The sequence below is a fragment of the Macaca nemestrina genome, chromosome 4, assembly GCF_043159975.1.
Source record: "Macaca nemestrina isolate mMacNem1 chromosome 4, mMacNem.hap1, whole genome shotgun sequence".
NCBI lineage: Eukaryota > Metazoa > Chordata > Mammalia > Primates > Cercopithecidae > Macaca > Macaca nemestrina.
In genome coordinates, this window is record NC_092128.1 from 38,093,661 (window position 1) to 38,105,249 (window position 11,589).

The following is an 11,589-nucleotide window of genomic DNA, read 5'->3' on the forward strand; positions in this document are numbered from 1 at the left end:
GTAAGGAGCCAGGCCAGATGGATTTGGTGAGGAGCAAGGTATGGGGAAGGAGCAAGAAATACCAAAGGTGTAAAACCTATGCATCTAGGAAAATGGTGGTTGGGTGTCAGGTCCTATTCATGGAAATAGGGAGGTTAAGAGGAATCATTGATTTGGGCATGAAGTTAGTGAAACAAATTATTTACATTTGTGTAGTATTTTATAATATTCTAGAAAAAGGTAACAGGAATTTGAAGAGGTAGGTGATACGTCATCTGCCCAAGGGCGAAAATTAACAATAGGCAAAATTGATACATTCATCAAGGAAAAGTATAAAACAAGGCAAAGTTCCAAGAGCCTAAGGTTGGAAATGTCTACCTGTGTCATCGGAGAGAGGAAATGAACTTGAAAGGAGACCACAAGTTTTTCAGAATAACTTTGTTGTGTTGTGGAATTCAAAAAGGACATTTCAAGAAAGAATCACTTCCAAATAGCAGAAGATGCCTCAGAGAAGAAGGACGTATATTGAAAATAGATCATTAGATTTGGTAGTAAGGGGTTCACCAAGAGAGCTTTCAATAGAAATGACCAAATGCAAAGGATAAGGAATGGGGAGGGATGACCAGGAAGTACATGCAAAGAGAACCAGTTACAGTTTCTCCGAAGGGAAGTAGAGAGACAGGGAGCATATTGTATTAGGTTGATTGCCAGGTACGAAGAAAGCTTACTGGTTTATTAGTTCTACACATGTTTGCTGGCAGGAGTAAGATTTGGAATTGGCAATATTATAAGTAATAGAGGGTAACTGTGGAGCCAATTTTGGAAAAGGTTGAAAAGGGGGTGTTCAAGAACACACGTGGAAAGTAAGATTTGGCAAAGAAGAGGCATTTTGAAACAGCTTACCAACTGGTCTTCCTGCCTTCAATTCTACTCCAGTCCATTCTGCAATGTGTGCTCGTACTGTTCTCTCTAATACACTTATCTATTTATGCCAGTCTTTGCTTAACATTCTTCAGGGATTCTCTGTTGCCTTTGGAATAGAATCCAGACTCCTTATCATGTGCACATTTCCAACATCCAGACCCTGCTGAATTTTCTACTTTGTGTATTTGCCTTCCTGCTTCCATCAGTAACAACAACAACAACAACAACAACACACCACGCACATACACACACACACACACACACACACACACACACACACAGCATAACAAATACTTTGAATTCCCCAAATGTATCAGGCTATCCGGCTATTTCATTTCTTATTTGCATATGTGGGCTATTCTGCATGTAATACTTTTTTCTTTCTCTACCCTCTCTAGTTCCTTCCCAACATTCAAAAAGTCATCTTGTAATTATCAGTTTCCTACCACCGTGTTAATTTACTTGTCTGTCTCACAGAAGCTTGTATTCCTGTATCACTAGCATCTCATAAAGAGGCTAATACACACAAATTGTTCAATAAATATGTACTAAATGAATGAAAAGAATGAATAAATGAAAGGTATCAGGAGGAGAAAGGGTAGAGATGAAGCAAGGTTCTGTGGGGGATATTTTTTAGTTGAAGAGAAGGATTCTCAGTGAGATAACTACAAAATTTTTATATAAAATAAGAAAGGCCTCTTCCCAAGACTGCAAGCAGTTTTGCTGGATTTTTGGTGGATTTCTAGAAAGCAAAATTATCAAACTACTGTCTCAGTAGTGAGTAGATCACATTGCCTCATCTACCCCTCTAGTGGGCATTACTTGCCATTGTTGTGGTCATCAAACTAAGGACAGTGTTTTCACAGACCTGGAAGCTCCTACTCACAGTACTGATTGAAAAGGAGGGTCCACCTCACCTTTGCACCTGCAGGATGACACCCATCCAGGGGCTAGCTTCTCTAGTGGCTGCCCTGAGAAGCCAAATAACTCAACCTGTAAGTACGATGAGAGGGACTCCAATCAATAAAAGGCAGGAGAAGATATCAGGAGATAAACTGCTTGCCCTTTCTGCTCCTTTTGTCCAGCACCTGCACTGTGACGTGGTAGCTGAAGAAAGCCTCTCTGGAAATGATTTGCAATAATGTACTCCCTTGTGTTTGCTCTCCCTTCTCTGTTCTTTCCTCACTCTTGTGTTCCTGAGATTGCATTCTCTAATAAAGTGTTAGCATGCAAGTATTTGCCTCCAGTTCTATTTCTAGAAAACCTGGGCCAAGTAAGGAATTTTTAAGAAATTTTCAAATGGTAAATATATTATTTACTATTAGAATTGCAAACAAGATTAATTAGATCATTTTCAATGAGAACATCCACTTATTTGCATTGAGCTGTGTTTGGATCCTTGAGAAAGCAAATGTCATATGGAACAGTCACAGAAAGAGAAGGGAGAGTCAAGAAGATATGGAAATTGAATAGTCAAGCAACAGTCAACAAAATAGTAGTTCTCATTTTGGAGCCATCAACAGGAGGTAATCAGAAACACATGGCTATGGTGAGTATAAATGTATTCCCCAAATAGCAAAGTTTCCATTAAAGGAGCATATACTAAGGAGATTTTCTTTCATTGTTTCTGTTTATAATTTAATATGCTTCCTGTGTTATGAAATGTTAAAGTGTTAGATGCTATAAAAATAGATAAATCTATTGAGTGACCTACTTTGATGAAGACAACACATCTATGTTTCTATATTAAATTGAAATAATTTTAAGACTTGGCAGATTGTCAGGCAATATTCAGACTACTGATGTTGGGAGAAAACTCTGAAGAAGTGACAAAAATGCATCTGCTTAGCCAAGCCCTTTGGATTATTCAAATGGAAAAATGAATTAAAGTTTGGCAAGAAAGAGGGAGAGTACTTCCTCACTATGGAAAGTTGGCATATACTATACCATGATTTCAATCCATACTGAAAACAGCTTTACACATTGAATCAGATCCCATGTGTAAAAGTGTGCAGGGTAAAGTCGCCCATGATCAAATATTTGGTAGTACAGAACCTTCCATTAGGAGGCTGATAAAGTACCAAAGGTCTTCTCATAGACATAACTGCAACAAAAAAGACTGGGCAATATGTATTACTTAGTCAATGAATAAAAACTCTGATCCAAGAAGTTTTGATTTCTGTATATTTACTTTGGTTTCTGAATGTTTATCCCTGCAAACACTAAAACATTCACTGAAACACGTGTTCTAATATGCTCAGTCGAAGCCTTTAATTATGATTTTTTCCATTTTAGGTTTTTAAATCTAGATCCAATTTACACATCTTGGAGGGGCAGTTAGTTTAACATGTAAACATACTGGTTGTTAAGCATTTGTGGCGGTTCTTAGGATGTTTTTAGTTCTGAGTATCTGACAGAAATCTATGATTTCCCCCCCAAAGATCTGCACATACACCTACATATATAGTATTTTGCATAAAATGCCATGGATGTATACATTTTATACATCTAAATACATTCTGGAATCCATTAACCCTAGGTCAAAATCAGCTGCTTTAAGTAACTTTTAAAAACACTTAAAGCAAAGATTTGACTAAATAAAAGTAATAACAAAATCCAAAATTTACAGATAGAAATAATGCTACTTCTATAAAATGCCTCAAAGCTAATTCTAGGTTTTCAGGAAACCTATATAGCATCTAATCAGCTTTTTAAAATGAACTTCACAAATAGTTACTTTAGAAAATGATCAATATATTGATCCCAAAGGTTTTCTCTCTTCATTTTAGCCATCTGAAAGAATATCTAATAATTTAAATTGGAGTATGATTTGACTCTTTTTTCAAAACATATACTATAAGTAGAATTAATTTGTGTCTGGTTTTAATTAACATGTGTATGATACTTTCTTTCTCGCTTCCTTTCTGCCTCAAATAAAAAGTGGCTTTAAACCAGGGGCTGGCATAGGTTAAAAATGGAGTGACATGGCTAATGTTTGGAAATCTACTTTTCATATCCACTGGGCTCCTGAACTTAATTGTAAATTTAGAATCTTGCTTATAGTTAAAATACTTAAGACTGTGAATCATTTGTAAACCAAATTCAACATGTGTTTGGCATTTTTGGTGAAGAAAATTCTCAAGTGAATGTTTTACACCAGCAGCCAGTAAGTTTCAGATGGTTTATAAGTAGTAGGAGATTCAAAGTTGAAATAGAATTTTCTATGACAGCCCACAAATAACAGCTAACATATGCCTAAATTACAAACAAAGCAGGAATCACACAGAGCGAAGGAGGGGAATAAGAAAGCTGTAAGTTCATGAATAAAATCTTTTCATCCAAAATTCTTAGCAAAAATTTTAGGCATTTAATAAGAGCAAGACTATCTCAACTATTTTTGAAGAAATTGCATTTCTCAATATTAGAAACTAACAAGAAATGACTTTAACAGTCACAGTTTACATCCATTTTGACTGTGATGTATTCAGGAAACAAAAAAAAAAGTTAATGCTAGTGTAAAGGAACAACAACAACAAAAATACACATTCTTCAATCACTTTACTGTGCCTCAAAGTAGCTGTAGAATTTCAGTTGCAGTTTTCATTTTAAAGTGTTCCAACTTATATTATCCACTATTCTTTGTCATAAGATAGTTCTTGGTCAAGATGTTTCTTGGCATTACGGATAACAAATGAAGTCACTTAAAAGTTTCAAATTTTCTTTGTTTTAACAACGTTATTTTGTATTTCAATATGTTTTTGTAGTTGTGGTTTCAAAAATTATTACAAGGGCTTTGCATTTACTTTTCTTTAGAGCATCAGCCCTGCAGTAGGAACTAAGCAGCTTGATAGCTATTGCTCTGGGGATGCCTCTTGTCGTAATGCTAACCATGTGGCCTACCTAAATGGCACTGAGTGTCAGGCTCCTTGTTCATAAAATGATAACAATCATATCTACTGTACCTGTCTCACAGGGCAGTAGTCTGAAACAAAATAAATAAAAGGGTTTTTAAAACAAGTGGTGCTGGTCAATTGTGGAGGTTTTGGCAATAACGGTAGCAACAGAGCTGGTGTTCAAGTGGAAATTCTACTTCAAATGGTAACCGGCATCATAAGATCGACCAGAATCTACTGTAGATATAAGATGCTACTTACAGAGCCCTCAATTATGTTGCTACAATACTACTTGTTGTAACATAAAATTTAGTAGCTTTGCCATCATGATTTTTTTTGTGTGCATTTTTTTTCTTTGTTCATGTTCTGTTTTACACTTGACTATTTTATAGGTCATTATTTCACTGATAGGCATGAGGAGAGTGGTATATTAAAATAGAAATCCTGTGTTGCTTTGTGGGCTGTTTGTGGTTTTTTTTCAACATTTGACGAGTAAGATTAGTAAGTTTATCTGAATAGAATAAATATAGAATAATCTGTATTTCCCTGATCTTATAAACAATAAAACACAGTGTATCAATTCTTTTGATGAAATATATTATACTATTATTTTAAATACTTTTGAAGTAAATATATTGCTTTAGAAATGTGGTCACCAATTAAGAATCGATCTAGCTAGTTACAAAATGAAACTTTGGAGAATCTTTGAGTCTGGAATGGACTGGGCACTGACCGCCTTGAGAAAAGAGACACTCAAGGTTTATCAAAGTTTTTGAATCTTTGATTTATGTTTTCGAATTGTAAATCCTCAGATCTCTTAGAATCCTGATATTGTAGAAAGAATCCACGTCATTTTACGCCTCCTCCAAACTGTCTACTTCATTCCACTGAAATGAAGTGAAATCCTAAGAGACAAAGTAAGGCCAGAACTTTCTGGAAGTAACTATAAGAAGTTGAAGCTTACGTAACGTGTTTCCCTGTCATCAGGTCACTCTCTAGGCTGTTTACACTCTGGATCCCTTTCAGACCTAATGGAAGTTAATTTTAGTTTTATAGAAAGGACGAGGCAGATTGCTGTCTTTGCAGAAACTGTCTCCATTAAGCTTATGAGAGTCTTACCTTTCTGGTTTCCTGGGCATTACCAGAGAGAAGGAAGCACTGTGTGTCCTGAGAGGATCCTTTCTTGCATCTGCTTGCCTGAGTTTCAGTGGATGTGTGTGGGACAGCCCCAGGGGCAGCGGCTGTGAGCTTCCGAGTCCCTCGGAGGGTCAGAGTCTGGTAGAAGAGACAGATTGCCACCACCAAGCCCACCAAGAAGGGTCGGGGGCAAAATCGCCGACGACAAGGGAACACTGGACGACAGACCATGACCAGTTCAGCTTCACTTGGCCCCTGTCCACGTTGCGGGAAAAGTCATAGCAGCTATTTTTTTGTCAGCATAAAAAATACTAATCTGTCTTCTTTTTCCACAACTCCAATCAAGTTTGCTTCATCCCTGCTCAAGAATTTTCCAAAGGGTTGTGCCAAAGAATCATAGGTCCCGAAAGTCTGAGGCATTTAATAAGAGCTCTTCCATGGATGACAGTCAAAAGTGGATGACCTGAGTTTAAAAAAAGACATCAAATAATAATAGTTGTAACGAATAACCTGAGTGTATCCCAGGCTGCCAAACTGTTGCTTCCAGTAATGCCTTATTTTCACATCTTTAAACTCACAGTAAAGGAGTCCGACTCTGCCTCAGCTTTGCAGGAAGAGAGAAAACAACACCAAAGTAAATCTGGAGTCTGAAAACAGCATTGAAGAACGCAAAAGATTAAAACCCAAAGTGTCTGTCGCACAGCTGAACTCAGGCCAGGTTGCCTTAGCAGTTCCTCAATTTTCCTCCGGTTTTAAAGCAGTCTTGCTTTCAGCCTTTTGTATGCTTCCCTTCATTTAGTTTTAAATTCCCACTGTCCTGTAAGTATTCACGGCTTTTAACATAAAAAGGGCATACGCAGTTTGAATGGACATGGTTACTGTCAGGGTTTTTGCTTGAATTTGTTTCATTCCGTCTCAAGTTCAAAGTTCTATGTACTTACTCAGTTTTCATCCTTTTAGCCAGAAAAAAAAGTTTCCATGATTTCCTAATGGATTGCTGATCAAAACCACTCGGAAGGAAACACCCAGTCGTATGACTCCAATTCATCTCACACACACACAGACACACACACACATACACACACAAACACACGCGCGCGCGCCCGCTGCACGCCCGGCGGGAGCAGAGGACCGCGGCATCGCAGCCACCCGGGCCGGGCTGGCGGGGCGGAGCTAAGGCCGGGTTCCTCTGGCCGTGGGGGCTGCTGGAACAGCGCTGTCAGCTCTGGGTCCGAAACTGTGGGCTTCCCCACGTTGGAAACAGCAGCTAGCATTTCCCCAAATGAGGCTGCCCACCCAGAGCTGCAGAATTTAGAAACATATCTGATGTCTGATCCTCTATGCAACTTCTTTTTCCTAACACAGAATTGGAAAAACAAATACCCTAGCCAACTGGTGACAAAGGTCGAGAATGAGACTAAAGTGAACTCCATGAGTGAATTGGGATATCCTTCACTCCAGGGAATTGTGGTTACTCTTCTGAGGATAAGAGGGTCACAAGTACTGTCTGGGCCTCAGACGGCAAGCACCAGAATAGCTCAGTCGTCTCTCTGTGCCTTAGTATCGAACTCAGATCACGGATGTTCTTATTACTCCTTTCCTGGACTAATTAGTTGGGTCTTTCAATGATCTGATGCTTTATGGCCTGACATTTTGCTCCTAAAATGAGTTGATTATAGCAAGTGTTGGGGGTAACTTTTGCCCAACAGAAAAAGGTCCACAGTGGGCTTTGTCCAGAATCAGCTCAATCTAATTCTGTGCAGACCTTCGGGTGGACGCTGCTAATAGTGCAATTCTGCAAATCCCCTTCCACTTTTGCTGAGGCTGTCAAGGGGAAAGGAGATCAGTCTGGTGCATGTCGCTCTCTTCCCCAGTCCTTGCTTTGCGAACTCTGGATACCCAGGGCTGTCTTAGCGCATAGCAGGCATTATTTAAAGGCTCTGGACCTGAAGAGGTTTTCAAACTTGTTTCTAAGCCAAACTCTAGTGGGCTGAGGTTCTCCGTGAAGCCACACCCCTAGAGTGAGCCCCACCCCAGAGGCACGCTGCTGTCAGCCCCTTGTATTTTGAGAGACGGAGCGCCCCCTAGGGGTGTCCGGCTATCACAGATTCAGAGAAATGGGTATCTAGAGATCCTTGCTTGTGAGAAAAACTTTTAACATCTTATAGAACAAATTAATTAACACATTACAGAAGAAATATTTACATGGAAGCTAGGTTCATCCAAAGCCCTTGCATGTATCGCCTCCAGTGGCTTTAATATTATTTTACGTATAGGTTCAGAGTCCTTAATCTCATGACAAATGGGATAGAGAAAAATAAAGTGATCCTTCACTTTTAGAAGCCAAAAGAGTTTTAAGAGAAAATGGCTGAACAATGGTGTTGTAGGACATATCGTTTTGGTGGATGCAATGTGATTTGAGAGATAATAAGAATTATGAGATTTCTAAATTGGAATCCAGAGTGTAACAGTGCTGTCACTGAGTGATAAGGTATAGGCAGACAGCTCTATTAAGTTTTGTTAAGGCAAGAAGTCTGAGTTTGGGGAATCTAAAGAGTCATTCTTATGCTTTATTAAATTGTTGAGAACAAGGTACAGAAAAAAAGAGTGAATAAGATGCTAAAATAAAATTGCCTTTGGGTTGGGAGAAATGAATACAACAGTATTAAAAATTTTAAGAAGATGATATCGCTAGACTTCAAATAATGGGAATAGGGAAGAAGGTGGAAAATTAGTATCCCAGAAATGATTCTAGTAGATTGAAGAACCCAATTCCCCATTTTAACTAGTGAGTCCAAGGAAGTGGAAGAAGGCAGTAAGGAAATATTTGCAAGAGAGAGCAAAGATGTAGCATGAGAAGGTGTAAACAAGAGGTGGAAAGGAGATATAGCAAGAATTATCACCAAATAGACTAAGGCGATCCACAAGCATCTGATTTTAGAGTAAACCCAATCTGGATACGATTCATGGCACTGCCTTTTATCAGCTGTTCTTAAACAAGTGGTTTGACCGAAGTCTCAGCTTTCCTCATTCGTGAAATAAGGATATTAATGTTTCCTTTAAAGTGTTGTTGGTACAACTAGATGAGATAATATACGGAAAGCAACTAAGCATTCTGTGAGTATTTGTAGGATAAATGAATGCTGAATGCATGTCTGCTAAGGTTTGAATCCTGAGGCTGTGCTCCGTCCTCACTGAGCTAATGGGTGATGTGGTGTCAGACACATAAAAAGATAATTATCAAATAATGAGCCCCGTGGAACACCAAAAGCAAACATGAGCTCTTAGTTCTCTTTCCTTCCCTCTTTGAGACAGAAGTGCACCCACCAGCAGATGCTCGTTTGGGAGGATGAGGGCAAGGGTGGCATGAAAGCAGCATGTGGAGACTCTACCTGGGAGGTATTTATACCTGAGCCATAGGTTACACACATTTGAATAGAATGATAGAGCCTGAAGGAGTCAGAGTGAATGAGGCCAGTTGTGATGTCGCACACCTATAATCCTAGCACTTTGGGAGGCCAAGGCGGGAGGATCACTTGAGCCCAGGAGTTTGAGACCAGGCTGGGTAACATGGCGAAACTCCATCTCTGCAAAAAACTACAAAAATTACCCGAGCATGTTGGTGTGTGCCTATGGTCCTAGCTACTCAAGAGGCTGAGGTAGGAGGATCACCTGAGCCCGGGGAGGTCAAAGCTACAGTGAGCCATGATTGTGCCACTGCGCTCCAGCCTGAACAACAGAGTGAGACCCTGTCTCAAAAACAACAAAACAAAACAAAAAAACAGGGAATAATAAAGACAGAGAACAAGTTAGTTTAGGGATGAGGTGAGAGGGTAAATATTCACTAGAACCATGAGGCTGTAGATTCTGACAGTGTTTCAGACTAAATGCTTTTGTGCACATAATTTCATAAAGTATACTTTACACTAAATAATTTCAGTATTCAAGGGCCTGTATTTAAGCAGATTAATCTGGGACAATAGATTAACGGACCTTTCAGGATCCTATCATTTCGAGCTTGGACAAAACAGAACAATCTCTCTCCCCAAACCTCTCCAACACAAAATATATGCTCCCTTCCCACACATTTCATTTGGTCTTTGGTATGGAGTGGAGGTAAGAGGAAAGTATGCACTCAAATAATTGTTTGAAGGAGGTATTTTTTAAATTTTATTTTTTTAAACTAGGGAATAAAAGTATTCTTAACATAAAATTCCAGTGTTGGATTCGGAACTTTGGGAAAGTAATATATTTCTCTACCCCTCTGAGTCCCATCTTTCTCATAAAACAGGGGTTTCAGGGATCAACTGATGACCTCAAAGGTCACCCTAGGCTACGAAAATGTATGCTTTTAGGGATACATTTTGACAGGGATTTCCTCTCTGTCTTCAGATTCTGGGCTCTGTTGCTTTTCTGCAGGGAACAGCCTTTCCCTTTCAAGATATTATCTGACTATGATAAGGTAAAATCCAGCTGTAGTTACTAGCAGCGAAGTCATGAATTAAGTGCTGGAAGTCTTATCAGCAATGCCTGGTCTCTAACCTTCCAGCACTTCTTCCTTAGAAAGTTTGACAGCCCTCTTCTCAGCTCCTATCACCTCTTATCTAATGCTGACTCTAGAACTTGTCCCATAAGCTATGAACTTAAGATGATGTTTTTAAACCTTGAATGACACATTGATTCTCTACTATGCAGAAACATCACCCTAGGTGCTGGGTAAAACAGAAGACATACGGCAAATACTATGAACAACTGAAATATAAGAAACACACTGATGAATGGGTCACAGCATGATAACTGCTGCAACAAATAACCGTAAAATTTCATTGGCTTGATACAATAAGAGCTCATTTCTCACTCACATCATTTTTAAGTGTTTGTCAGTTTTCTCTAAGACATTTGGTACCTAAGGTCCTTCCACCTGGTGACTTTCCATAACCTAGAATCTTGGATACTCACTGGGATCCTCTGCCTCCCATCAGCAGACAATGGATGAGAAAGGGCATGGTGAATTTTGTGGGAGGTTTTTTATGGGTCAAGCTTCAAATTGGCATATATCTCTTGTGCCATATTCTATTGTCCAGAGCCTACTCACATGGACCCATCTAATGGAAATGGAGTTGTGAAATGAGGTCTAGCTACATGCCCAGGAGGAAAAGGAAATAAGGCCGATAAACAGATAGCAGTCCCAGCCACAACTAAGATGGATATATTCCAAGAACCATGGAGAATCAAAATAAGGAGTTCACATCTTTTGAGAGGTGATAAGAAAAACGTAGCCACTTCTCGACTGGGCCCTAACAAGTCGCAAAGATTTCAACTCCTGCAAGAGGGAAAATAAAGGTCTTATGTCTTAGTAGGAGACCACTGAGACAGAGCCGAAAAAAAGAGTGTTAGCTACAGATCAAGGAGGGCTATCATTTCCAAGTTTAACAGTTTATTTAGCCTTCATCTGCAGACAGTAGGAATCCAAAAAATTTCTTTCCCAGATTTATTAGTGAAGATATGGTAGTTTTCAGGGTAGGGTGACCATTGTCTCCAATTATCTGAGAATATTATGTTACCATTACCTTCTATTGTAAACCCAGAACGCAAAATCTCCTCTGTTTTATAGGTGGGAAAAGAACAGCATGAGTCAAATGCATGTGCTTATTCT

General features: G+C 39.1%; 1 protein-coding gene across 6 annotated transcripts in view; it reads right to left on the bottom strand.

Moving 5' to 3' along the window:
* Positions 1 to 7,062, bottom strand: part of LOC105475315 (cadherin like and PC-esterase domain containing 1) — a 311,154-nt gene extending 304,092 nt beyond the window's left edge. For 3 of the 6 annotated variants that reach the window (XM_011730473.3, XM_011730510.3, XM_011730493.3), the window contains exon 1: positions 5,916 to 7,061. In XM_011730473.3, the coding sequence (XP_011728775.2) occupies positions 5,916 to 6,164 (249 nt within the window). In that variant the 5' untranslated portion in view covers positions 6,165 to 7,061. Of the gene's footprint in view, positions 1 to 5,915 lie in introns of all 6 variants that reach the window. The other 3 variants (XM_011730468.2, XM_011730460.3, XM_011730503.3) reach the window with 3 other exon arrangements.
* Between the last annotated feature and the right edge of the window lie 4,527 nt (positions 7,063 to 11,589).